This window comes from Penicillium samsonianum (assembly GCF_028829775.1).
Source record: "Penicillium samsonianum strain IBT 33392 chromosome Unknown utg000003l_segment0_segment0, whole genome shotgun sequence".
NCBI lineage: Eukaryota > Fungi > Ascomycota > Eurotiomycetes > Eurotiales > Aspergillaceae > Penicillium > Penicillium samsonianum.
This window is the reverse complement of record NW_026643261.1, coordinates 7,870,477-7,895,259: the sequence shown is the minus strand read 5'-3', so window position 1 is coordinate 7,895,259 and position 24,783 is coordinate 7,870,477. Positions and strand designations below refer to the sequence as shown.

The 24,783-nt window shown below is 46.4% G+C and overlaps 12 protein-coding genes across 12 annotated transcripts; 6 read left to right on the top strand and 6 right to left on the bottom strand.

Annotated features, from left to right (window-relative positions):
* Positions 1-1,397: 1,397 nt before the first annotated feature.
* Positions 1,398-2,321, top strand: N7471_006692 (uncharacterized protein; the record flags this gene model as incomplete). The annotated part of the gene is made up of 5 exons (XM_057279411.1): positions 1,398-1,548; positions 1,599-1,656; positions 1,706-1,799; positions 1,864-1,890; positions 2,124-2,321. 5 exons carry the CDS (start codon positions 1,398-1,400, stop codon positions 2,319-2,321), a joined length of 528 nt encoding a protein of 175 aa, XP_057139021.1.
* A 970-nt stretch (positions 2,322-3,291) lies between these two features.
* N7471_006691 (acyl-CoA thioesterase) lies at positions 3,292-4,001 on the top strand (the record flags this gene model as incomplete). Its single annotated transcript, XM_057279410.1, has 2 exons — positions 3,292-3,642; positions 3,720-4,001. 2 exons carry the CDS (start codon positions 3,292-3,294, stop codon positions 3,999-4,001), a joined length of 633 nt encoding a protein of 210 aa, XP_057139020.1.
* Positions 4,002-4,987: 986 nt separating this feature from the next.
* N7471_006690 (uncharacterized protein) lies at positions 4,988-5,896 on the bottom strand (the record flags this gene model as incomplete). The annotated part of the gene is made up of 1 exon (XM_057279409.1): positions 4,988-5,896. The coding sequence occupies one exon, from the start codon at positions 5,894-5,896 to the stop codon at positions 4,988-4,990; it is 909 nt and encodes a 302-aa protein (XP_057139019.1).
* Positions 5,897-6,651: 755 nt separating this feature from the next.
* N7471_006689 (acyl-CoA thioesterase) lies at positions 6,652-7,329 on the top strand (the record flags this gene model as incomplete). The annotated part of the gene is made up of 2 exons (XM_057279408.1): positions 6,652-7,005; positions 7,063-7,329. The coding sequence occupies 2 exons, from the start codon at positions 6,652-6,654 to the stop codon at positions 7,327-7,329; spliced, it is 621 nt and encodes a 206-aa protein (XP_057139018.1).
* Positions 7,330-9,723: 2,394 nt separating this feature from the next.
* Positions 9,724-11,160, bottom strand: N7471_006688 (ankyrin repeat domain-containing protein; the record flags this gene model as incomplete). Its single annotated transcript, XM_057279407.1, has 1 exon — positions 9,724-11,160. The coding sequence occupies one exon, from the start codon at positions 11,158-11,160 to the stop codon at positions 9,724-9,726; it is 1,437 nt and encodes a 478-aa protein (XP_057139017.1).
* A 567-nt stretch (positions 11,161-11,727) lies between these two features.
* Positions 11,728-12,580, bottom strand: N7471_006687 (uncharacterized protein; the record flags this gene model as incomplete). The annotated part of the gene is made up of 2 exons (XM_057279406.1): positions 11,728-12,134; positions 12,211-12,580. The coding sequence occupies 2 exons, from the start codon at positions 12,578-12,580 to the stop codon at positions 11,728-11,730; spliced, it is 777 nt and encodes a 258-aa protein (XP_057139016.1).
* Positions 12,581-13,734: 1,154 nt separating this feature from the next.
* Positions 13,735-13,934, top strand: N7471_006686 (uncharacterized protein; the record flags this gene model as incomplete). The annotated part of the gene is made up of 2 exons (XM_057279405.1): positions 13,735-13,804; positions 13,867-13,934. The coding sequence occupies 2 exons, from the start codon at positions 13,735-13,737 to the stop codon at positions 13,932-13,934; spliced, it is 138 nt and encodes a 45-aa protein (XP_057139015.1).
* Positions 13,935-14,122: 188 nt separating this feature from the next.
* Positions 14,123-14,977, bottom strand: N7471_006685 (uncharacterized protein; the record flags this gene model as incomplete). The annotated part of the gene is made up of 1 exon (XM_057279404.1): positions 14,123-14,977. One exon carries the CDS (start codon positions 14,975-14,977, stop codon positions 14,123-14,125), a length of 855 nt encoding a protein of 284 aa, XP_057139014.1.
* Positions 14,978-15,326: 349 nt separating this feature from the next.
* N7471_006684 (uncharacterized protein) lies at positions 15,327-16,985 on the top strand. Its single transcript, XM_057279403.1, has 3 exons — positions 15,327-15,630; positions 15,709-16,217; positions 16,291-16,985. The coding sequence occupies exons 1-3, from the start codon at positions 15,463-15,465 to the stop codon at positions 16,646-16,648; spliced, it is 1,035 nt and encodes a 344-aa protein (XP_057139013.1). The 5' UTR covers positions 15,327-15,462; the 3' UTR covers positions 16,649-16,985.
* Positions 16,986-17,574: 589 nt separating this feature from the next.
* On the top strand, positions 17,575-19,695 carry N7471_006683 (uncharacterized protein; the record flags this gene model as incomplete). Its single annotated transcript, XM_057279402.1, has 6 exons — positions 17,575-17,998; positions 18,053-18,169; positions 18,240-18,323; positions 18,382-18,426; positions 18,486-18,579; positions 18,630-19,695. 6 exons carry the CDS (start codon positions 17,575-17,577, stop codon positions 19,693-19,695), a joined length of 1,830 nt encoding a protein of 609 aa, XP_057139012.1.
* A 1,111-nt stretch (positions 19,696-20,806) lies between these two features.
* N7471_006682 (uncharacterized protein) lies at positions 20,807-21,740 on the bottom strand (the record flags this gene model as incomplete). Its single annotated transcript, XM_057279401.1, has 2 exons — positions 20,807-21,279; positions 21,332-21,740. The coding sequence occupies 2 exons, from the start codon at positions 21,738-21,740 to the stop codon at positions 20,807-20,809; spliced, it is 882 nt and encodes a 293-aa protein (XP_057139011.1).
* A 733-nt stretch (positions 21,741-22,473) lies between these two features.
* On the bottom strand, positions 22,474-24,112 carry N7471_006681 (uncharacterized protein; the record flags this gene model as incomplete). Its single annotated transcript, XM_057279400.1, has 4 exons — positions 22,474-23,753; positions 23,822-23,850; positions 23,915-23,958; positions 24,024-24,112. 4 exons carry the CDS (start codon positions 24,110-24,112, stop codon positions 22,635-22,637), a joined length of 1,281 nt encoding a protein of 426 aa, XP_057139010.1. The 3' UTR covers positions 22,474-22,634.
* Positions 24,113-24,783: the final 671 nt, after the last annotated feature.

Genomic DNA, 24,783 nt, shown 5'->3' with positions numbered 1-24,783 from the left:
TTGGATCAAGGGGAAGATGAAAATGACAAAATTGTCAGGTCAATTCAAAGTCTAAGGTCAGGCAAACATCCATGGATGAGTACAACCTTGGAAAACTATCGAGATCATCTGACCAATGGCTCACTTAGGACCCTTAGATAATTTAGGTAGCTACTACAACTATCTTTCTACCGCATTTCTGTGCATCTCTGCCTTAGAGTCGTATGTCTTATCAAAAGACTTCAACAATTATGTTTGACGTGGAAAATGTCAAACTACAATGCACCCATAGTAACTTGGTGCTTGTGAAAGCTACGTACGGAGTTTGATTATTTACACAATGTAACAAGGTTGGAAGCAAGGTAGTGCGAGTGTCACAATGTCTATTCCAATGTCTTTTTTTGATACAAAGCTGTAATTGTTCTACGTGCAACGAACAGCAGAAGCTTATCGTCTTCAGCTCAGCACGTTACATATCTCCGTGGTGCCTTATCCACCAAGGGGCCCTTTCCGTTCAAATCGCCTGCCCATACTCCCCCCATTTCAATCTATTGTGATCATTGCTATTGACTATTCGATTAAGCATTGCTATTAAGCCTTACTATTGAGCATTGATATTGAACACTGCCGTAAAAGGTACGCCTGAGACAAAGGACATATATTCAGATCTCTTCTAATATATCTGAGACCAATATCAAAGGTTATACATAGAAAAGTCCATTTCACAAATTAAGCGTTTTCCGCGTTTTGCTGCCGTCTAACTAACAACTGAGAAGCGAGAGGAAATATATATGAAAACAGACATCTAAAAGGACTAACTGAGAAGACTAACTGAGAAGATCACCAAAAAGAACATTTCAAAAGACATCTAAAAAGACTACTAAAAAAGACTACTAAAAAAGACTACTAAAAAAGACTACTAAAAAAGACTACTAAAAAAGACTACTAAAAAAGACTACTAAAAAAGACTTGAAAAGGCCGCATAAGCGGCCAACTATTCTTGTGCATACTAAACCAATATGTATACTAGGCGACAGGGCCAACCCAGGCACCACTGCTTGTCATTAGAATTACGATTGTAGAATCCTAGAGGAAAAGGTAAACAATAAGTGGCCAATCATTTGAATAGCGGAAGGAAGTGATCGAGTTTAGCTGTGCTGAAGGTGTCTATAGGTAAGTACTAGCTTCTCTCTCACCTTCTCTTTCCCTTCCGCATTTCTCTTCTCCAACTCTTTCAATGCGCTGAGCTTTTGAACCTCCATTTCCTTCCATTGCTTCCCAATTTAGCACTTCGTGCATCCCAACGAAGTCTTTTGCTAGCTGTTTTGCACCCAAGACTGCTATCATCTTCCCTTTCTACTTTGCATTTTCTTCAATCTTATCCCAATCTTCAGTCAACTCCCAGTCATCTCACCACAATGGCTACACGACCACACCAGATCTTTCCGCGCGAGGCAATCCAAAGTTGTCTTCCTGAACTTCTTCTGGCCTCCAACAGGACCGAATCCTCCGCAATGCATAGGATTACCTATGTTGGCCCTCTACATCAATGGTTGAATTTCGAGGCAAGTTTCCAGGCTTGCATGCCAGCACGTTGGTCCTAGACTGACATTAATCAGAAGGCTTCATCCACCCCACTGTCGTTCCGCACGACCACGCCCTAGACCACCCGGCTTAGTCTCATCGCCCCGTCGGGCACTACGCGCTCACACAGACATACTGGCAGCCGAACGCCAATGATCACAATCACCTCCAAAAAAGCTCACTCAAACGTGAAGATTGTCCCTACCACCCAGCCAGCTGACGGTGACGCTGCCTGGGTCGGCCGCGACGAGCATGGCCTGACCTGTGCAGTTTCCGACCGCGCTAACTAACCCTCCCAAGCGCTTAACTTCGTTTGGTGTCGACGAGGTCTGTCTACATTGCGTTTCGCGTGTAGCATTTCATGATCGTATGACGCTTCGTCATGACCGTCCTTTCTATACCCCCAGACTAGAATCCCCGTGTCGGAGCTGTGTTTCCGGCTCGATTGCCTGCTTTCGTGTGCGTCTTGCTAATGCCCGACAATCCGCAGCCGGGCTTCTGTTGGACTCGCGATTACCACGCCCTCCCTCCTATTATAGCCTTTGATCCTGAGATATCAGACGGGAGGAGGTGTCGTAGCCGATGAAACGGGCCTTCAGGGACGGTTCGAACAGGCTTTGGGCCAAGTCCTTGGAGGGATCTTCAGGGCGGAGGGAGTGAATATGCTCTCTGCCAACTTCAAGTCGGCTGGTACTAGCTACAACAAGAGCCCAGATATACGAGTTGCCTTTCACGATACTAAGATGTTCCGTCGCTAAGGTCTATTGTCTTTCCCTTCTTCTTCTTCCTCTTCTTCTTCTTCGTCGCCTCTTCGTTCCTTCCTTTGCAACGCATCTGTAGGGGATTTTCAATGGGCTTTGGGCTGTGTTCATCCAACCGATACTGGTAGAATGGGGGAAACACCGAATTTCTAAGGTCACATCCCAGTCTGCGTGGAACCGCTCCGAGGCATCGGTAGATGCCATTGTATCTTAGGTTGTCCCTGTGCAAGGTCTTCTTTCTGCCATAAACCAGGCCAAGGTGATAATATGGAAGTGAATGATGGCAGGATTAAGAGTCCATCGCCTCAGGTTAAACGGACTTAGGTTTAAAACATTGTCATTTAGTTTCAGAGGCCAAGTGATATTCCTCAAATGCCCCCATTCGCCCGCAAACCGACGGAAATTATTTCAACCAGATACGTATGTGCAAGGGATGTCATCCAAAAATGACTGTAGATCTTGTGTAACAATGCGATATAGTTAAGGGTGGCGCCTTGGCATGCTTTCGGTCTTCTAATTCGCTGAAACTGCCACATGACGATAGAAACACCAGCTCTGTACTACACACCTATTTTTTTAGTCCTCTTTAATTTATGTGGTGAGCCTATCATAAACAAGACGGACGACGTCACTCTCAATAGTATTATGTGACTCTCTTCGTTCGGTGCTCTTCAGCTCTTTAGTCCTCTATAATTTATGTGGTGTGCCTATCGTAAACAAGATGGACGACGTCACTCTGAATATTATTATGCGACTCTCTTCATTCGGCACTCTTTAGCTCTATAGATCGTCAAGGCCCCCTTTTTACTTGTCCCAAGATCCCGAATCGTCATGTGAAAGCGAGGGAGGAGAATACTTACCATCTCCCACGATCTTTATATAAAGGAAGCCATGTGTATCACCAGTGATATAAGCTCTTTAGGTTCTAATTGACCTTCTCTCATACTGTCTGTCCTCACGCACTGCCATGGCACCAAATTCCTCTGCTCTAGATGCCTCTTCCTATCGACACCCGGACCGGAACGGGCCATATGAGCCACTTCGGAAAGCAACTATTCTCGCGATGCTGGAACAGGGGATAGAATATAACACCCTGAGCGAAAATCTCCTCTCCTGGGCTGATGACCAGGACCCATTCGGACATGTCATGGCCCAAGCTTATGTGCATTACGCCGGCAATTGCTTCGTTCGCTTGCTTGAGTCTTTCCAAGATCGCCTGAAAGATAACTTTTCTGACCTCATGTCGGGTGATGGAATCGGTCCAATGACGAACCAGTATACGCTAAAGATCAAAAGGGTCGTCAAGTACCCTGACCTGGTTAGTCTTCACTCCTTTTTTCCCCTTAAAGTAAGAACCGAGGGATGCTAACAACAAGGCTTTGCTATTTACAAAAGATTATTGCCGGTGCCCACATTTCAGATGTACGCTCGGACAGGATTCATGTTGTTTATTCCATCTGGTCGGTAACCCAGAACGCGCAGGCTGCTGAGGTACATACCTGGGTCGTGTTCTTCGATCATAAGCAAAAGCGAACCGTCAACCTCACAGAGGAAGGTGGTGTGTATCAGTCTCTGCATGCTTCGTTAACAGAGCGTGCAGCGGAGTCGAACGACACCCTCAAGGCATGGGAGGAAAAGCAGGCGCAAAATGCTGATGCTAAGAAGGCAAAGCTTTGAGCTAGCTTGCCCTGTTCTAAGATATTCTAGAGCTACATAGTATTTTCATTGTTTTTGTTAGGATGGATGCCTATGGATGCCTTGTTTGCCGGGCTTCATCCAGCTACTTAAGTAGCTCTCTATTTGTTTGTAGAGAATTCAATCCTCCTTCTCTCTCTCTCTGCTCCTAGTAGCCAGATCAGTTTTTGGATTGGAGATTCTTTGACTTCGTGCCATACTAAGTCAGACCTCATGAGAAATCATGCTGCTATAGTATTGAATACAAATCACCTGGTTATTCTAATTACCTAATGACACACATTCCTAATAAAAGTGCGAGTGTCCCTATCAGTTCCCAACACCCGCGGACTGACCTGGGCGCCAGAGCAGACGAACCTAAATGGACACTGTATCGTTCTATAATTTCATCACCTCGTCCAATACAACTTGCTATGTAGGAAATTGCTCCGCATGTTTTCGGCATTTGAATCTGTTTCGGGCGACATCTGGAAGACGTCACGGCAATCTAGGAATGTGTAACCACCCCTCTGACTATCGCATGTAAATTAGAGGCCAAAGCCCCTCTCATCGCCACCACTTAACGATGTTCTCTACGTAACACAATATGCTATCGACAACTATTCAGTATTGCACGTACATTTTCAGTAATAGGACACGGTTAAAATAGTGACCGTGCCCGATTTCGCATCCCTGGCTAATCAATGAAGGGGTGGTAGGGTATCACAAATGATCACAAAGGTCTCCAGATCTGCCAATACATGCTGCAATTCCCCTGCTTATGACATAATGCCATAATACAGACGTGTGTGGTAGCATGTCTGTAACTGGCCTTTTGGAACAGATGTTACTATATGGCTCTGTGGGATCGGTACATCCCATCCATGCCAGGGAGGAATCCATCCCCAAATACTATATTGTAGGCTATAGAGGGCTGATTAAGGTACAAAATCACATTGTCAAATTTATACCAAAATCAACTTTATTTACTATCTGTTGGACAGAGTGATTCCAGTGAATGCACTGTTTTCCTCCGCATACAGTTGCGTTTTGCCACCATCTTGGCTACATTTGTATATGCCACCGCCAAGGTCCGCGACATATATGGCTTGGTCATGGGAATCTAGTACCAACCCGATAGCCTCGTTGAAGTGATATGTGAGGATATGGTGATCTGAAGCTCCGCCCTCTTGCAAGTCGGAAACCTTGAGGTAATTGAGAGTATTTCCTAAAGGCAGCTCGCCCCGATCCGTCCAGTATAGAGTCCCTGACTGTTCCTCATAGAGGAGGTCCACGGGTTCAGGCAGGCCACTGACTAGACAGGTAATATCTGGTCGATCCTCGGCATTGTAGCCTGTTGGGATATTGATACTTGCTGCAAATATCTGACCATCAGAGCCTTTGGACGGGCCTTTCTGCGTCCAATAGAGGTTCCCGGTCTGGGTGGATATAGCTATACCCACACACCATCTAGACTTATCTTCTGCGTGACTTTGCGTTTGCCAATCTCCCGTCTTGATCAAAGTTTCAAGTTTGGACCCATCGGTATTGCATCGCATGACTCTAAGTCCTTCTCGGTCTGCAAAGTAAAGTTTTCCCGAAGTGTGATCAAATTTGAGCTGCTTTGGTGTGTGGACCTTTCCTGGAGCTAGCACTTGCTGAATGTCGCTCCCGTCAGGATTGCAGGATAGAATGCTACCGTCATTTTGATCTGGAATCCCCATATTGGTCCAGTAAATACGATCATCACGGCGAGAATAAATGATACCGTCTGGTAACCGTTGTTTTCCCACAATTTCCTGAGGGTCCGTGGTACCTGGTTCCCAGGCAATGATCCTGCCTGAATCAAGTGGAGCGTCGAGACGCTTAACTCCGGAATCAAGAAAGTATAGTTTCATCTTCTTTCTGGTTGCATTTGGTGGTAGTCGGTATAGAGTCTTTAGGTTGGGGGGGCGTGTACACTGAGACACGTTTGTTGTTTTAGTTTATCACATAGATGTTTGGCACAAAGAAAACGATTATAGCGATAGTAATTATTAAATAGTTCGCCATTTAGAGAGTATTTCAACATTTCAGGGACACGTCAGGAGGACGGACACCATTGTTCTACGCATTTGGGAACCTGCAGGACTGCGTGAAAGCTACGTCATTATCCTAGCTTAAAAAAGAATGCTTGTGTGTGTGATAAGCCTAAAAGAATAAGCATTCTTCGAGAGCTCTGTTACACAAGGGCTTATTTGGCCTGCAGTGACGTAGCCTTGTAGCGGGGTTTCAACTTAGGTAGTCCGCAAAAAGGGATATCTGCATGCATTCAAAACACTAAAAATATATGGGTATGCGGTAGACCTATAAGCATGGACGTTTCTTCAAGATCTGTGTTACCCAAGGGTTCATTGGCCTGCAGTGACGTTTCTTTGTGGCCGAGTTTCAACTAAAGCACTCCACCAAAAGGGATACATGCATACATTCAAAATGCCAGAAAGATGACATGATATTTTACGAAGACTTGACTGACTGGGAAAATTATTTATAAATTTTACGCTCCCTACAAATTTAAGAGATATCCTAAACTGAACTACAGCGACTTCAGGTAGCTAGCTGTGTTTGATTGACTGATCAGTTATTTGACGTTTACTTCCTTAATCCATCCATTATGGTGGAAAAGCCTACCACGGACCTTGAAGGGTCTTCCTGTCAGCATCCCAATGGCGGAGATTTCTACCGGCAGCAACGAGAGAAAGTTGTTCAACAGGCAACTTCTATGGGCTTTGAGTATCCCACGATGTCTGAATATCCACTCTCTTGGGCTGATGACCAGGACCCGTTCCGACATGTGGCATCGAGTGCATATATGCACATGGTGGCCCGTTGCGGCCATCGCCTCTTCGAGTCTTTTGAAGGAGCCCTGAAAGAGAAATATGAGGATCTGATTCGCGCCCAAGGTATTGGAATTGTAACAAAGTATTCAAATGCCAAATTCAAAAGCCCGTTGACCTATCCTGACTCGGTAAGTACTCGGAAACTATATACAAATTCTCACATGAACTGAATATCTTGAGTACAGATCATTATCGCCTCGCGCATTACAGATGTTCAGCAGGACCGCATCCTTGCTAAATTCTCTCTCTGGTCGTTGCAGAGAGCCACCATCACGGTGGAGGCTGACCTACGAATGATTTTTGTTGATCATCAGCGAGGAGGTCCTGTGGACTTGATCAGCAGAGGAGGGGTCTACGCAGATTTGCATGCTGATCTAACAAACCGGGCCTCAAACTCCGACCGACTTGCCTCCGAATGGGAGGAAAAACAGAGGCGAGGAGCAAGATTGTAGTGATGCTGTATTCTAGAGTCAAAACTGTTAGATGATCCCATCTTCCATGTTGATTCCGGTTTCTACAGGCTTGCTTGCTTGCAGACTGAGCGCTTGTTTGCCATATTCAGGGAATAAATACCCTGCTCTTCATAGAATGAATACGCAGAGTTTCTTCCTCCTCTCTCTCCCCGATCCCCTTGGCTAGTAGCTACAACAAAAACGCATTGTCCTTTTGTGAAAACCTATTCGAAGCTTTGTGGAATAACCCTCACTCGCGAGCTGAAGCCTGATAGAGCACATTTCGCTTATGGTAACCTAACCCATTGCTAGACACAGAACATGGCTGTAGCCGTTGGAAAGGGCGTCCTTTTTTACGTTATGGCCGGAGTCCAACCGATCAAATATCAAATGTTTCCAAATGCTGCTCATCGGAGGGACACCTATGCACAGTGCATTCGAATTCGTTTATACAGGAAGATATACTGGTGGACTAGGCAACTACTTTGGTAGGCTCACAGATAAAGCGTCATTATTCTACGCACGTATGTTCGCCGAAGCCGACTTTTTGGACATCGAAAATTCGAAACTGTGAGTATTGAAACTGCTGCTCCACTCGCTCGTTGATAACCTCGATCGCTTTTCTTTAGAAGGGGTTATTTATGAGATATATTCCCCCAGGTCCGATAGGGTTAACTTGGCCGAGGTCAGGGGAGCTTTGCTCGATTTCATAGTGAGTTGATCAAGCGTCCAAATTGGAATTGGGGGTGGATTATGGGTCCTCCTGAATACAGAGTTTGGAAGCGAAATGTGCCTGTGTCTGGTGTCCAGTGGGCTACTGGATTCCTTGCGAACTGGCCATACTTGTCTTTAAAGATTGCAAGTGAGCCCTATCATATTCTGTGCCGATTTTGGTATAGAACTCAATATGAATGAACATAGGTATCACAGAATATGATGTCCTTACCTTCCTTGGAGAGGGCACTAGGAGCAATGGGAGTGAGCGTGTCTTCTTCCAGAAACTTTCTGTCCACTTTATATGGAAATTGTTTCAGTGACAATTGATTTGGCATTATTGGCTTGGCTCGTACCTCTTCGAGAACCTCCCTTGCAGCCATTAGATAGGTTGGGCCTTTGGGATCGGACAGAGAAATATCTAAGGCTCTGTTGACCATTTTTTTGATATTCCATCCACTCTTGATTTCACCCGAGTATCGATAATATTGCCGAAGAATGGAGGCTTGATGTGGCACATCTTGCAGTCAGTGGATGAATCTATAGCAATGTCAGTTGCGCCTTTGAGAACCTTGGAAGAGATCAATGTCGCGGTACTCAGTTCGTGAACCTAGAAGCTCTCCTCTCTGAGTAAGGGTACTAAGGCCTGCAAAATACAGCACTGGCACTCTGCCAACGGAGGCATAGTGGATGGATTGTCCGAGGGCCAGTGTGCCGCAGTCGACATGCACGAGAACACATTGCTAGATGGGATTAGAATATGCAAATGAAACCAATTGCAGAGTGCATACTGGTTTTCCAGTCACTTGGGCAAATCCAAGAGCCGCGGACAATGCCACTAGTTCTGAAGGGCAAGTGGTGATGTTGGGAAACTTTGCAAGATTTTCTACCGATAGTTAGAGGATGTTGTTGAAGGCTTCAGGCAAACAAAACCTGCTTAGCTTTGATCATAGCTTCGAGTATAGCAGGATGGTCACTCCTCTATGACATGTTAGCTAGGTATGTTATGCGAGACTTTATACGAGCACTTGGAGATTGACAAAGCAATATGTGACACCGGCTTCAGCTGCATAATGCGTAAGCAACGTGTTGAGAGCAATTGAAGACGTTGTACATACCCAGTGCCTCGAATATGCTTTCGGCAGCCAAGATCAAATCGCTAGTCTCGATATAATCGTCATGGCGCGCTCGTTTTGGGGCCTATTCTCAAACTTTGTCATGTTTGATGCTACAGTTTGGTTTTATTTCACATTGGTTCAGGGAAATAGGGGGCTTTATATGGTGCTGGGAGGACTCCCCCGGAGGAGTTCGTCCACGCCAAGACAACAGGGAGCTCGAAATCTCCGAGAGCCAACCAGTGCAATCCACAGACCCACTCCGTGGCCGATCCAAGTGGGCTCACCGTGCTTCATTCCTATATGTAACCGTGGTTGTTGCGTCAAGGCGTACGAAGTGTAGTATTTCAAGCTACCAAGGGAGGTAATCGTAGAATTAAATGTGGATGGTTTGTCCAGTGATGGAATTTGTCATATTGTGCGGTCTTTTTTTTTTTTTTTTTTTCGCCCTCCCGGAACGAGGGCGATACAAATAACGAGGGGATTCTGTCTGTCGAGAATCTCATGTCATCACACGGTATCCGGTTGCTTTCACCAAAGTCTCCTCTGGGTGAAGCCCCAATCATTATCCAATGATCGCCCCCCCGTGCCCTGAGGGCTGATAGATAGACGGATACATGGCCTTCTTCCCGAGGGAATGCCCAGGAAACTGTTCTGCCAACTTTGCTATATGCCCAGGGGCAAAAGTTTTTGCGCCTCGTAAGGTTTCCGGGTAAATGTGAGCCCCATGGCACAATAGTAATTCCATGATACCGACAGCACGATGGACGATTGCTTTACCGATTGCACACTCACCGATGGTTGGTAAATCAGGATCTGTTCCTCGTGACAGGAGAAGGGCGACTATTTCCTCTTGACCGCATTCGATTGCTTTTAGGAAAGCCCTTTCTTGGTCTTCGAAGCCTTTATCGAATAAGATCTGGAATATTTCCGTGTCGCCAGCCTCTGCTGCGAGCTCTAGGAAATTGGTCTGGGAGTTTTCGGTTCCGTACTTGATGAGGACCATCTCTAGTGATTTCTTGTTGCGTTGCTCAATAGCAGCACTGATATGTCCACCTTCGACATCAGCACCGTGAGCCAAAAGCACCTTAACAACCTCTTCGTGGCCTTTCGCAATTGCTAGGTATAAGGTAGTCTCCCAGAGACTAGACGCCCCCGTTATGACTTCAACGTCAGATTCATTAGTAAGCAAAAAGGTCACCAGATCTAGATGCCCGAGTCTGGCTGCTACTGATAAAGCAGTCGATACGTGCCCTCGTTCGTCGTGTGGGTATAGAGCCATCCTAGGAGCATAGCGTTCAATATAATTGTAGTTGATGTCTGCCCCATAACCAAGGAGCATAGATACCAAGGCTATATTACCGGAAATAGCGGCAAATGGAAGGGTCGAAGAAGCATAGTCACGGGGGCTTGGAGTATAGGACAATAAATGTTCAACCACATGCGTATGTCCTTTCAAAGCAGCCTCTTTGATAGGAGCCAACGTGAATTTGGTGTCGTTATCCATAAGGAATGGTATAGAGCAGCCTTTTTCGAGTAGGACCTTGATAACAGAGAGGAACCCGTTTTTCGCTGCTAGATGTATAGGCGTTTCGCCTAGGTTGTTCTCAAAGTCTGGTCCTGAGCCTACGCGTAGAAGATATTTCACAAGCTCCGAATGTCCATATTCTGCAGCACAAAGAATAGGGTGCTCCAGTCGACATGAGCACGGGTCCCATCGTAGAAATCCAGGTCGTGGTGGGTGTTCCTCGGCATGGATTGGTCGGTCTTCTATAGGGTATCCCTCTTTGATAAATTGGACTACCGTAGGGGTTAATCCCAGCCTAGCTGCCCGGAGAATACCATCCCCGTTCCGTTGCTGTAGGTTGTATCGATACAAGATGTGCTTTATAAGGTGATTGAGGCGGCAGTTAACCTGCACCAGCGCAGCGAGATCTGCTTGCGATTGTAATTGCTGCGCAATCAGGATGATGACTTCGTTCGACGCGGCTGATATGGACATTTTGAATTCATGTCAGTGACACGGTTCCAGGACGTGAGCGTGGACGAGGGAAACGGATAAGGCGGGAACTTGATTTGTGGCCTCAGGTTAGATCGTGAATTCTGCCTGTTTCGGGATATTTCTAAGCCTGAATGGCGGTCAAACTTTAGTTCTTTTACACAATTTAGGAGATTGAAGTTTCTAAAAGTATGGAACGACCGGTATTCTAAAGACATTATATGTGAATACCGGAATAAATTGGATTGTGGGTGAGTCGGTAATACTTGGATTGAGAGAAACTACTGTGTTGGCCGGGTTAATGACCATCCGCTGTACAGCCTAGAAATTTTCGACTCACGCGTACGGGCTTGAGAAAGTGACAAGACCCATGAATTCAATTGGTCCCAAATTTTATGTGGCGGCGTAAGCTTAAACAACGCTGTTTTTCCGTTGGCGAGAGATATGTATGAGCAAACGGTCACTCAGCATGCGGAGCTGGAATCTTCGAAATTTGTTGGACGGCGCAGAATCATTGAATAAAAATGCAAAGATCCGAGTACTCCAAATCCTTTTTTCTAATCCAAACCATCAACCCAACTCAACCTTTCCCTCTTTCCCAGTCCCCCAAGCCAAAAACCCACTCGCATTAAACACTCTCCTACTCTCCACAACATCCTTCAAGTATTCAAAATCCCAGCACCGTCTCGCGAAACCGGCTCCCAAAAACCCATGCTCTTTGTCCACTGCCGGCTCAAGTGTACTATCCGCCGAACATGTAATCGCCTGGGCAAGGTAATCAAAGCAATGCGCTACATGCTCAGAGCGATTTCTGCCTAAGTCGAAGCGTTGGAACTCTGATTCAGGTGTGGCGGTGTAGTGGGCTCGCCGGAGGAGGTAGAGGCAATGGAGTTGGTGGAAGACGGAGGGGATTACCACAGCAGAGGCCTTTGGCTTCGACGTGTTTGTGCTTGAGGGAATGAAGTAGCCCAGGCCGTCTGAAGATTCTGTTATTGCCATATCTTGGAGTAGGTGCTTGGATAAGGAGGTGTTTGAAAGTAAATGAGGACGTACTAGGTATTAACGCATCCCATGTTGGCTCTGAGACGTTCCCTTCTTGCGGGGCTTCTTTTGAGAAAGGAGATGGATATATGAATTCACCTGCTACTTGCGGGAGGGGGATCTGAGGTGCTATTTGCACATTTTCTAGAGACCCGGATTCATCGCTGTGCGTTGTGGTTGGATTGGAGATGTAGATGGTAAGCAATACTCCAGTTGAAAAGGCGGTTATAAGAGAGAGGACGAAGCATAGAATGTGTACAATTGTAAATTGTGTGTTTAGTGGTTTTCTGAGATGAGGTCGAAGATTCTCTTCTCCATCTAGGTCGTCGTTCGTGTTTGAGAGGGGCTTATACTCTGGTGATCTTTTTGTGGTTGTCAACATTATTATGAAAAACTAGGTTCAGATAAAAATTTTCAAAAAAGGTGAGTTCACAGTTTGAGGACGCTCAAGTTGGGAAAAATATCACTATCTGAAAATAGCCAACCAGGCATCGCTCCTTAGCGCTGACTTGGATGTCTTCAGCAGGTCGCACCTGGTTCCACCTGAACTCTCAGTGATTCCCATTGGTCAATGGTCAGGTGGGTCTTCCCGGGGCCCCTAGTTTCGCTGACATGCATGGATACAGTACATGTACCTATAGGCAGTGTTTTGTCATTACAAATGTGGTATTTATGTAAGGAATGCACTCTTAGGTACAGGCGGAATATATCTCAATAACCACGTTTCTGTTTGATATCACTGACATTAGATAGCTATTGATAAAACATTTCAAATCATATGTTGGATCCAAGAAAAATTAAAAGCCTGCATCATCATGGTATTGAAAATTGTGTTGCTCTAAGCCAGTACATATGTCGCAATCACAAATTCTTAAATACTACTTTCCACACTCTCTAGAGGGTTTCTATATATATATATATATACATATACGGAGTAATAATCCTACTGAGATATCGTGGTTTAATTGATCGCAATTACTATGGTGCTTTGAGGGTCACTTGGCTCTGGTTGGGTGGTCTTCCAAGGTTATTCGATGGCAACTTGCATATCTAGCCCATTTTGAAACGGGCTGAGTTCTGTAGATTATCTTGGACTATGCGTAACCCCGCTTCTTAACGATAAATATAGTGTTGATCTGCGTGCTTTTCTAGGATCCCAGCACGTTTGATCACATTTGCAGGGATGGGGGCTGACCTTGCATGCTTTTTAAGGGTGCTAATATTATTGTACTAGCCGCTTATAGGCAAGAGAGGGGTGGAATTATGTACCTACAACATAGGTAGCCGCCTTAGACTGGCTGATCAAATTCCATCCAGGTTGTGGCGCTATGGTGCTACTATGCACGGTAAGCAAATTATTATATTAATGGTATCCCTTCCCTCGTGTTCTTGAGTAACATCTCGAACAACAAGAAGTTCTCTTACCTAAGTACCCCACGGTCGACAGATTCAGAAGAATCCACTGCTTATAAACTTCATCTTTAATCGTTTCCATCCTCCACTTGGCAACAACCAAAAAGCCTCCAGCCACCCATTATGCGTGCATACTTCATCCTTCTTTCCTTCCTGGGCGCCATGGCACTGGCTGCACCTACCTCCCTTGAGAGTGAGTATATCCCAAGCAAAGACACAGCTTGTAATTGAACTAGACTGACGACTGCTACCAAGATGCTGCGAACGTCAAACCCGACGAGGGAGCTGGCAAGGATGATGTGTTTGTCGCGGATGGATTTTAGAAGATTTTTCTCTAGCGGAGCCAGAATTTGTATCTTCAATCTATACACGAGATCCGCGAGATCTCGTTTTCTTGATCGTTAGATTATTGGTAAAGCCAACTCAAGCCCTATCTTCCCGTAAAAAAAAAAAGAATATCCCCTACGTGGCATTCCAATCAAAGCTTTTGCCGAACACAACCTCAATACTTCTATACCTCCTGTGTCACACTTGTTGCGATCGATTCTTCGGGCAGGCCGACCAAAATCTCCTCCTTGGGCACATACCCCTCATCAATCACGTACCCACTCCCCTCCGGACAATGCATATACCTCCGCAATCCAGTCTCATCCCCCGGTTTCTCGGGCCGCTTATAACAAGCCGTATGGGCTTTCGCCCAAAGTTCCAACTGCCCCCAATCCCTACAAACCCTATACTGCCCGACCCCACTAACAACCTCGGCCCTTCTCTCTGTAGCCCTGGGCGTATCATCCGCATCGCATAGAATCTGTCGTCTTAAAGCATCTAGACAATGCGCGATGTGGTGCCAGGTTCGCGATTGTGCCTGGCCGTCCCGAAATTCAGAAAGGCTCATGTAGATGATCTTTAGGCAGTGCAAGTTGTGGAAGCCATGCAGGATGTAGATTCCTTTGCTTGTGTCCCAGGGAAAGCGTTGCGCCGTGCGGAGGTTGTGGGATGAAGCGAAGGAGTCCGAGAGGGCGACAACGCCGCTGTCAATGTTTATGGAGTGCCAAAGGGTGTCTGCTAAGGTTGTGTTGGAGGAGGAGTAGTCGGTTAAGAGGACGTAGGGTTCTGTTTGGGTGAGGTGAAGCCCAGCGTATTTCGATGGTGCTCGATGGGGTTTGTGGTTTGAGGTGATGATGGAGAGAGTGATTATGTTGGTAGTGAGAGATAGAAGTAGTATAGGAATTAGGATGAGGAATCGACGCCTGTAGGGCTTCGAACTCTCAAAGCCATTTGCAGGTATGTCTGGATCCTGGCTTTTCTTATCGATATTGTTGAGAAGACCAGTGCATTCTTCCTGATTCTCAGATGTTGGCGTCATTTTAAGCAGACTCTTACAACTTTTTCTTTCTTTAAAATAAATTTCAAGGGTTATAAAACTAAACTAGAGAATTGAAATGATCTTCCACGCCAAAAATTATAAAATCCACCAAAATCAAATCATGCACACCCCCTGCATTCATCACGTTCGCCTGCAGCGCTTACTCGAAAACCTTGCGCAAACATATTGCAAATCAAACCGCCTGAAATTTCTCGCCCCTGTAGGGGCCAGTCTAGCTGCAAGTCACTCAATCTAGCAAAAATACCGAGCCCAGGCCATACATGGATGCATTACTGGTATTTGTACGACCTATGATTATCTCTCAGCTGATCGGTAATCATTTTCGGATCATCAGCTCGCCTTTTTTTACTAACCAGACCTGTCTGATTCTGTCATACTTCGTACTCAAATTCATCCATCGCGGTACAGCCTCATGAACTATATGAACTGCATCCCAAGCGCATTTTGACTCAAAGCGGTCGGCCATGGCATATCATCGCGCTCTCGTCCATGTCAACGACCGCCCTGGGCTAATTTTCATGACATCAATATTCTTCGTGATAGGGATATTTGCAGTATTACTCCGCTTCTACTCTAGGCGACTCTCAAAAGTCCGTCCAGGACCTGATGACTGGTTTGCTCTGGTTTCCCTTGTGGGTGCATCCCCCATTATACTAAAACAACTTATCCCCAAAGCTTACAGCTAAATATACTAATGTTAAGGTGAGCAGTTCTTTGTTCTTGCTCTCAATGGAATATTCCTCTCGGGCGTAATCCAAGGCGCAATAACTGGTCACTCCATAGTTCTAAACAACTGGCCCCAACCCAGCGCGCTCGAAGTCCTTGTCCAGAAATACAAATATGCTTTCCAGACGACAGAAAAAATCGTCTTTGGACTGATCAAAATTTCCATCTTATTCCTGTGGAAGCGCATGCTGAGTCCCATTCGCTCATTCCAGCTGTTCTGCTGGATTATGATTGGGATTGTTGCTGCTTGGAGTATATCTTTCTTCTTCGCGACCTTATTCCAATGCGGGACGCACTGGGCCTGGAATTGGGCGCCAATCGGTTTTTTTCTGACTCAGTGCACGGATACGCTAAATATGCTGACGGTGTTCTGTGGGACGGATGTGCTGACGGATTTTGTGATTATGCTTATGCCTGTGCCGATTATTTGGAGGTTGAAGATGTCGGCTAAGAAGAAAATCGGGGTCACGAGTGTGTTTATGGTTGGGATATTGTATGTTCTTTCTCATATCATCCCGTGGAAAGTTGGTTTGGGGATACCGGGTGCTAAAACTTGATTCTCACAGCACGATCGGTGCAGGAATTGCGCGGACGTATATCTATCTTGTGACGTCTTACGATAAAGAGGATAACCCTGATTTCATTGCCGATTTCACGCTGTTTATCCTGTGGTCGGAGATCGAGGTCAATGTAGCTATGATTGTTTGTTGTATGCCAGTGTTTGGACCTGTTCTTGGACAATGCCGCGATACTCTTTACCGCCGTTTTGTTCAGCATGACGACGGCGAGTTAGGCCTCCTTCGACATTCGGCATCGGCTTCGAGAACAGACGGCAAGGTACAACTCACCATTTCCCGCGCTTCAAACGGGTCTTATGCGCACCATGAGCAGGGTGGCCAAGAAACAAAAGTGGATGTCCCCTAGTTGGTCAAACTCGGACATGGAGTTGTATTGGCCAAAGGTGGCCCGGGGATTTAATGTTATGAATCAGACTGAAGCAGGAAAAAGGGAGATTCGGATTCGGACTAATATCTTATCCCCCATTATTACGGGAGCTAAATACTGGCAGCGAGCATAATGTATCTCGTTGTTAATCCCCTAACTAGGGAGTAATGATGAGGAGCAGGAGGGAGAAGCATTAATGGAATAGATTGGTTTATCTAGAAACTGGAAACCGGGAAATGAAAGGAAGATGATGGAAAAAACAGAAGGGAGCAGCAATACTATGTTATTGAAATATCTAAACTCTGAGGGGGAAAAGGGAGAAGAAAGAAATGGAAGAAGAGAAGCTATCTCAGTCTTGCTGATTCTCCAACAAATAATACTGGCTAAAGAAGAAGAAGCCGATAATTAGCAGGATACTATCAGAGTACGTAGTGTTTTAACAACATTTACTCCGTACGATGTAGCTATCCAAGTATGTCGGTGCCTACATAGGTAGCAAACAAGGCAAACGCGGTAAGCAAATGCAGTCAGCAAACAAACAATGCACCGGCGATCATTGCTCTTGGCAATACAAGCCATCTGCTGTAAATCAGTCGAATAAATCCCCTTCAGATAGCCCTACTTGTAATCAATTCTTTGGCTTTGTTGGAGCTCAGGTGACCTCACATGTGAGACCTCCCAGTAGAGAGTAGTCCTTGGAGATCTCTCTCTCTCTCTCTCTAACTCTCTCTAACTCTCACTCTTTTTTTCTTTGTCTTCCTTTCTTCCCCATCTCGGTTCACATCCAATCCACTGCTTTCTCTGCCCCTAGCCTCTGATAAGCTTGCTTTACTTTCTCGATCATTTATCGAGGGAGCTTCAAAGGGCCCTAGAACTTGGACGTCTAACACACCGTTTGAGCCATTATGGCTAACCGCTTGTTTACGGCTGTGATCGTTGCGCTTCTGGCAATCATCGCAATATACTATCCGGATGTTTTGGATAAATTTCATTCAAGTCCCAACTTAAAGATAGTGGACTCCGTTCGAGATATCACTTATCTTGGCAGTCTATCCTCGGCTGGAATTGAACATTTTCAGAACATCTTCTACGCGGAGGAGCCCACGGGGCTAAGACGTTTTGCGGCACCGGTTCCAACAAGACCAGCGAAGGGATCTGTTATTGACGCCACCCAGGCCGGTGCCTGGTGTCCACAAGGAACGGGTGACATACTTCCCTTCACGAGTAGGGTGACCAAAATTAGCGAAAACTGTCTGAGTTTGAGGATTGCAAGACAGAGAGGAACGCAGAAAGATGCTAAGCTTCCAGTCGCGGTATGGATTCATGGAGGCGAGTTTACAGTTTGCGAAGATGTGAGCGCTCGATAGCCTAACAATTAGACAGGCGGCCATGCTTTAGGCTCCGCTTCTGATGTTCTTTACGAGCCTGACGGGTTGGTTAGACTGGCTGCTGACGATGGGCGGCCGCTGGTATATGTTGGCATAAATTATCGCCTGGGCTGTAAGTCCTCTATCAGGAGTCCCCGTGACTCTGGGCCGAGGCTGTATACTGGTTACTGATTCCTGTCCAGTATTTGGCTTTGCAACCAGTGAAACATTGATTGAGAGCAAGGACACAAATGCAGGGCTTCGAGATCAACGTGCTGCTTTGGAGTGTATGTATATCTGTTCTCCTTGATCCCAAAATGAGAAGCTAAAATACAGAACAATCAGGGGTTCGCGATAATATTGAAACGTTCGGCGGTGACCCTAACAGAGGCATGTTAATTATGTTTTCCTGGATTCAAGCACCGAAATGCTGACGGACTATCTTCTAGTGACTGTTATCGGACAAAGCGTGGGGGCTAGTGATATTGGTCTGCAGCTAACGGCCTTTGATGGTAATCAACATGTCCCATTTCAGCAAGCAGTGTAAGTGAGTCGAGACTTGAAACTATTCACTGCTAATCCTCCGGCTTCAGAATGATGTCAGGCGGCCCAGGGCTGAATTTCAATAGCCAGCCAGACCTGGTTGCAAGTCGCATGTCTGCCATTTCACAGCAAGTAAGCTGTGGCGGTGGCGAAGATTCGAAAACACTAGAGTGTCTTCGAGGTATTCCATTCGAGCTGTTAACCAACCTATCGGTTACCGCATCTCGGGCAGCGCATCCACCTTTCGGCGAGGCGTATTTTTACCCGACGATCGACAATGACTTCATTCAAGATAAACCCTCGGAGTTGATTCGAACAGGGAAGTTCACCAAGGGAATACCATTGATAGCTTCCTGGGTCACAAATGACGGCGCTTGGTACGCACAGCCGACCACTGCGACGGACGACGAAGTTCTAGGGAGTTTCGGACTATGGCTGCACAAACTTTCCAAATCCACCAAAGAGAAGCTATTACACCTGTATCCTCTGGGCGACTTCGAACATATGATCAAGTCAGAGCATGAGGGCCAAATTTCACCTCAGTACTATCGCGCTGCACAGCTGAATCGTGACATCTGGTTTACCTGCCCCGTCCTTGACTTTACGTGGCAGTACGTCAAAAACGGAGGTGTAGGAGCCTCCCAGGTGCGACTGTACGAATTCAACGAAACCAGATACACGCCAGTCTTTGATTCCATGGGTGTCTCAATGTGGGGTGTCGCTCATCTCAGCGATATCCCTTACCTATTCTACAATGACCACTTGAGGGCCGGCGCAGATAACTCTGACCCACAGCTTGAGCTGGCTCGAAATTTTAGCCGGACAATCATTCAGTTCGTGCACGGCACCCCTAAAGGGGCGGACGATCGACTCCAGTCATGGCCGCCTGCCTTCTCAAATGATTTTTCAAAATCTTCAACAGGCGATGTCCCTAGTCATCTCTCAGTACAGTTGTTTGGTGGCCCATATGGCTCAGAATCTCCTACATGTCGCGAAGGGGCTGGAGCTGACGTGGAACACATGACAGATGCAGAGAAAGCGCTTCACTGGGAAATGTTGTTCAGTCGATGTGCATTTCTCAATGGGAAGCAGTTCAGAAAGGAAGCAGGGGTGTGATTAGTAGAGCACGTTAGCGTCAACTTGGAAAGAGGACCATATCCGGCCGCGCGACCCTTTGCAGCGCTCAGCCATCATATTTTAATGTGTTGACAACGCAATATCTACATTAATTCTTTTTCAAATTAGTCCGAGCACATACGACCAAAGGATGTGGAAACAGGGCTTCCCGTCCGCAAAAAAAAGGCCGGTAGACGGATGATAATACAGTCTTACTCAAGAGTATCGGCAGTTCTAAAAAATAATGTGTATGTCAGTTGTCAACCTGATGGCTGTGGCATCTCAGGATCCCGAGGTCCATTTAAATTGACAGCCCGGATGGTCGCCTCTCAGCCTAGCTCTCTTGTCATTCACGTATTTCTCTTTTGTGGTGGACGCATTCTACTCATTCCAACACACACCTCTTGCCCGCAACTCCGGCAGAAGATATTTCATAATATCTTCGAAAATCACCGGGACAAATCGCATAAGAAATGTTGAACCCATCAGTCCCAGTCTTTTTCATCCACTTTTCCAGATTATCAACGACCGTCTTCTACGACCCAATAGTTCTCGCGTATAGTCCCCCAACAGCGATCTCTTGCGATAACTACCGCTTCTTAAGAATTGACTACGGAAAACACACTCTCGCAGCCGGCGTGCGAAGGGGCTTGAGAAATACGGCGGTATACGATCCAATTGGTTCACATGACCATCCATTCTCTCCCTATACCTACTGTGTATATAGTTGTTCGCGTCACCGGGGCTTCTGCCCTAATACCGACTGTCGATTCCTTGGTATTCACTCAAAATCCTAATGCGACCCGGCAAGGGGCCCCCTGCTCCTCCAGCCGTTAGGGCCCTGGAAGAGCCCGGCATCCCGGAGCTATATTAGGAGAATACATATATGTATACCTCTCTCTATCGATTTGGAGTCACAAAATAAATAGATTCAGCGCCATTCATTCTCATAGTGCTAGTAATACAGAAAGGACATACAACAGAAGATCATGAACCATAAAGATAATGAACTATAAAGATAATGAACTATAAAGATAATGAACCATAAAGATAATGAACCATAAAGATAATGAACCATAAAGATAATGAACCATAGTAAACAAAAGCTGGCTTAGTATCCACCCCGCTGATTAGCGACATTGGATTGCTGATTCGATCGGGTAACTCGAGGATCAATTTTGTTCAAGGGGTCAGCGGTTTGAGCACCAGTTGGCTCTGAAGCGCCTGAGGTGCTACTACCACCAGCTGCATTACCGCCGAACCCCTGCCCAGCCGCAAGATTATCAGTGCCTAGCTCGTTTTGCAAATCCGTCTGGCAGGGCATCATGTGGGTAGTAGCGGAGTGGGATTTGTGCTCCTGCGTAGCGGTTTTGTGGCTTTCCTCGCTGGTCTGTTGACCCCTAGGGTCGTAGTTGCCGGCAGGTTGGGACTGAGATTTTGTTTCCTGTGTGGATTTGTTATAATCATCTTCGGTGGATAGATGATTGTCTACACCAGATGTGCGAGGCTGTTCTTGGGCTGTGTTGCCCTGGACGTTGCTAGAACGTTGACGGTTGCTACCTCCAGCGAATTGAGCACGATTGTCTATATATGTTATTAGCCTAACTTGCTCCAAAGAGAACTTAGCAAGGCTTACCCAAATCACTATCGACACGAGGATCCATCTTATTCGCCAACTTTGAATCATGAGGACCGGCATTTATGTCGCTTGAGCCAGGTTGAGTAGCGCTGGTTGAATCATCTCCGCCCGTTGCCGCCGATCCATAGGTGTCGGGGTCGGAACGGCCACCTCGATTGCCCATCCCAGAGTCGCGATAGGTACCAGGCTCATTGCCAAAGCGGGTATCAGAGCCGTAAGGATTGTTAGAGCCCATACCAGAAGATGGATTCATACCAGAAGAGTTGTACTCGTTCGGATCGTATTCTGTAGTGGGGGGATTAGAAGATCCGAAGGTATCATGAGGAGCTTGGGAGCCGCCGGCTCTAGCTGGATCCCTGTCATGATCAGTCATGGCTTCCTTGACTTTGTGCACGAACTTCGACATAGTAGGTAGTGAGTTTGCAATAAAATACTAGAAAGTGGTTTGAAATAAGGTAGGCTGTATAATTTCGGATTGCTTTATCTCTAGATAAAGCTACTAACAACGGGCTTATATGTAACTTCGGCCATCTTTTGCCTCAATGAGACTCGTAATAGATCGAACCTTACAGATATCCACTGACGCCATGGTGAGAAAATCGTGTGGTTGTAAAGACAAGGGAAAATACTTCATGACCTATTCATTCGGCTTCTTTTCCGTTGTTATGACGTGCCAGACAAGTTCAGTGATTATTGAGGCAAAATCTAGCATAGCTATAAATGTCATCTGCTCAAGTTTCGTCATTTCCGTAGTCTCTAAAGCTAAAAAAAACTAAGGAAGTGTAAAAATACAAAATCTGGGGGAATACGAACATGGTTTACCATCCTGTGGTTCTTCATTTCCATGGTTCCATATTCAGGTTTTGACGAACATAAACAGGAAATCATGCAAGATACAATAATTAATGAGGGATTGAGTTAACGTGTCGGTATATTTTTTTGTATAGAGGCTAACTAAGAACTGTCCTCTTTAACTTACAAATGTAATCAGGAAGAGATCGAAAAGTATCTGGCTCCCACTTTAATATAAACATGAAGATAGTGAAGTTATTATAAGACGACTTTCACGGAATCTCTTTCCGTATTGTAGAGGAAGTTAGTCCAAAAAAGAAGAAAATATATTAAACATGTCTCAGGAGATCTAGGTGACAGGATCTAGTTTAATTGCTCGCTTCTCTCCTCTCTATCGGTTCCTTTCTTCTCTCCGTCCGCCATTTCTTTAGTAGATCTATAAATACACTTCTTTCTTTCTGATCCATGGATCTATAACTGCATCATTAGATCTAATTTAATACCCACGTTATGTAGGTGTGTGTCCACTCCTGGAGTCAGAGCGGATGTCAAACTCGCGAGTACAGTAGATCCGATCCCCAAGAGGCACCTCCGACCCGTGATCTCGTTGTTCAAACTTTGCGGTCGATTCCTGAATTGCGAGGTTCTCAACATCGGTGCCTCGTTCAATACCCTTACCCCAAACCTGGAGCGGAATAGTGTCCACGCGATCCGGATCCTCAATGACTCCACCCGTAGACTGATTTATCGCCTCTTGGCTAGAATGCCCGGCAGTGCTGTTTCTAGTGAGTGATGTACTATTTGCCGAGCTGCGGAAACCGGGTCGAGAGAGATGAAATGGGCGGGTTAGCGAAAAGAAGGCACGGGGCTGCGAGCCACCGGTCTTGGAGTATGGATGGCTTCCCTTGTTGTCGGTGCCCCGGGATGGCCGCCCAGGCGTGCTGTTGTACTGGAAGGTTTGCAAACCGAACAGCTTCCGGAGGAGCGGCCACCAGCACATCATGTTCGCGACGAAGACGGCAGTGCTGGCCTCTCGTATATACCAGATCTGGTACACGGTGGTCAGGGGGGAGGCAAAGTTGAAGTATTTATTCAGGATGGCGGCAATGATCGTAAAAAGACCCAAGCTCATCACGCAGAGTAGTAGCATCTTCCGGCGCTGTGGGAGTCTCGCCTTGATGATGAGCGGTATCGGAATGGCAAACATAAACGTGTCTGATGAGATATTGAAAACCGCTTGTGTGATTGAATAGTGTTGGTACGTGGCGCACTGTAGATTTGATACTGGCAATGCCCAATATTGCGAGAAAGGTCGGCAGTACACAGAGTAGTAGGTGACCATAATAACGAGGAAACCAAGGGCCACGTAGACGGCGAGTATTTTGACATAGAGATTCGAGGGCAAGTTCTTCGTGATCCGCCAGTAGAGTATCAGCATACAGACCTTAACACCCCATGTTACAAAGAGCATGCACTGTTCCAGCGCAATGACGATTTTGCTTCCGAAGATACGGTCGTGAACTTGTTGAGGGTTGGAAAGCACCTCATCGTACTCGCTCGGATCCATCAAATTGGTCGCGTATTTTGCCGAGATTTGAATCAATACCAGCAAGGACGTATATACCATCTGTCGGGATCGGATCAGTAGTTAGTCGAGGGTCACGAATCGGGCTCTGGCCAGAGCAGGGGACTCACGAATGTTGCCGTCATCACATAATCGTCCCCTAAAATGTGCGATGAAGCTGGTGAGTTATGGCTGGTTAAACGAAAAGAAGCAAGTATGCGCACATGATAATCCCTGGATTGACATATTTGCCATCAACCGGGAGGCCCTGTTCATGGAATCAGCGTCTCCGTGTCTCGTCGATGCCCACGGGCGCAAGCAGTTCACACATACATTCGGCCAACGTAGAGCACCAACCCAATACTCCAAAAGACCGTGGCTTCCACCAAGAGCTGGTGGGGCGTGGGCGATACGTTCCCCATTCTGGCAGGAATATAGTTGCCCTCCTTGTTAAGTGGATCTACCTCACAAGGTCGCAAGAGTGAGCATCGAGCCTGCCATCGGAGGCTCTGGGAAGATGGGAGTTGAAGATACCATCGATGGCCCGATGGCCCTCAGGAATGGAATCGGGCTCGGAGCAGCCGGCGGATTTTCAGCTCCGAAGAATAGAGAGATTCGCTCGGGTCTGAGCTCAGTAAAATTACTGGTAGAGGGCCAAAAGAAACTTTCATGGACTTCATCGAAGTCCGTGCGCCACCCACGAGGGCCCCGATCGAGGAGGGCGAGAACCCTTCGCACCTGAGAAATCTGATAACCAAGGATCAATGAAAATTACTTTAGGAGAGATGAGGCAGATAGGCTTTGACGTGAGGAGCACCTGTGTCCATGGTTGGATTATATAGGACATCACGTCTTTCTTGAGCCTTTGAGAAAAAAACTGTGTCTCATGTTTTGCACCAGTTTAGTAGAGACTGATTTAGCGGACCGTCCACGGGTGGGTGGACGATCTTTGACGGAAAGCCTCACACAAGTGCTCGCGTGGGGGCATCGTGAGCCCATCGGAGGCCCCCGACGAGATCCCGATCATTCGTGTCGCCTTAGGTGCATTTCATTTCGAGCGCGCTAGATGGTGGAGGTCATTTCGCCACGTTCT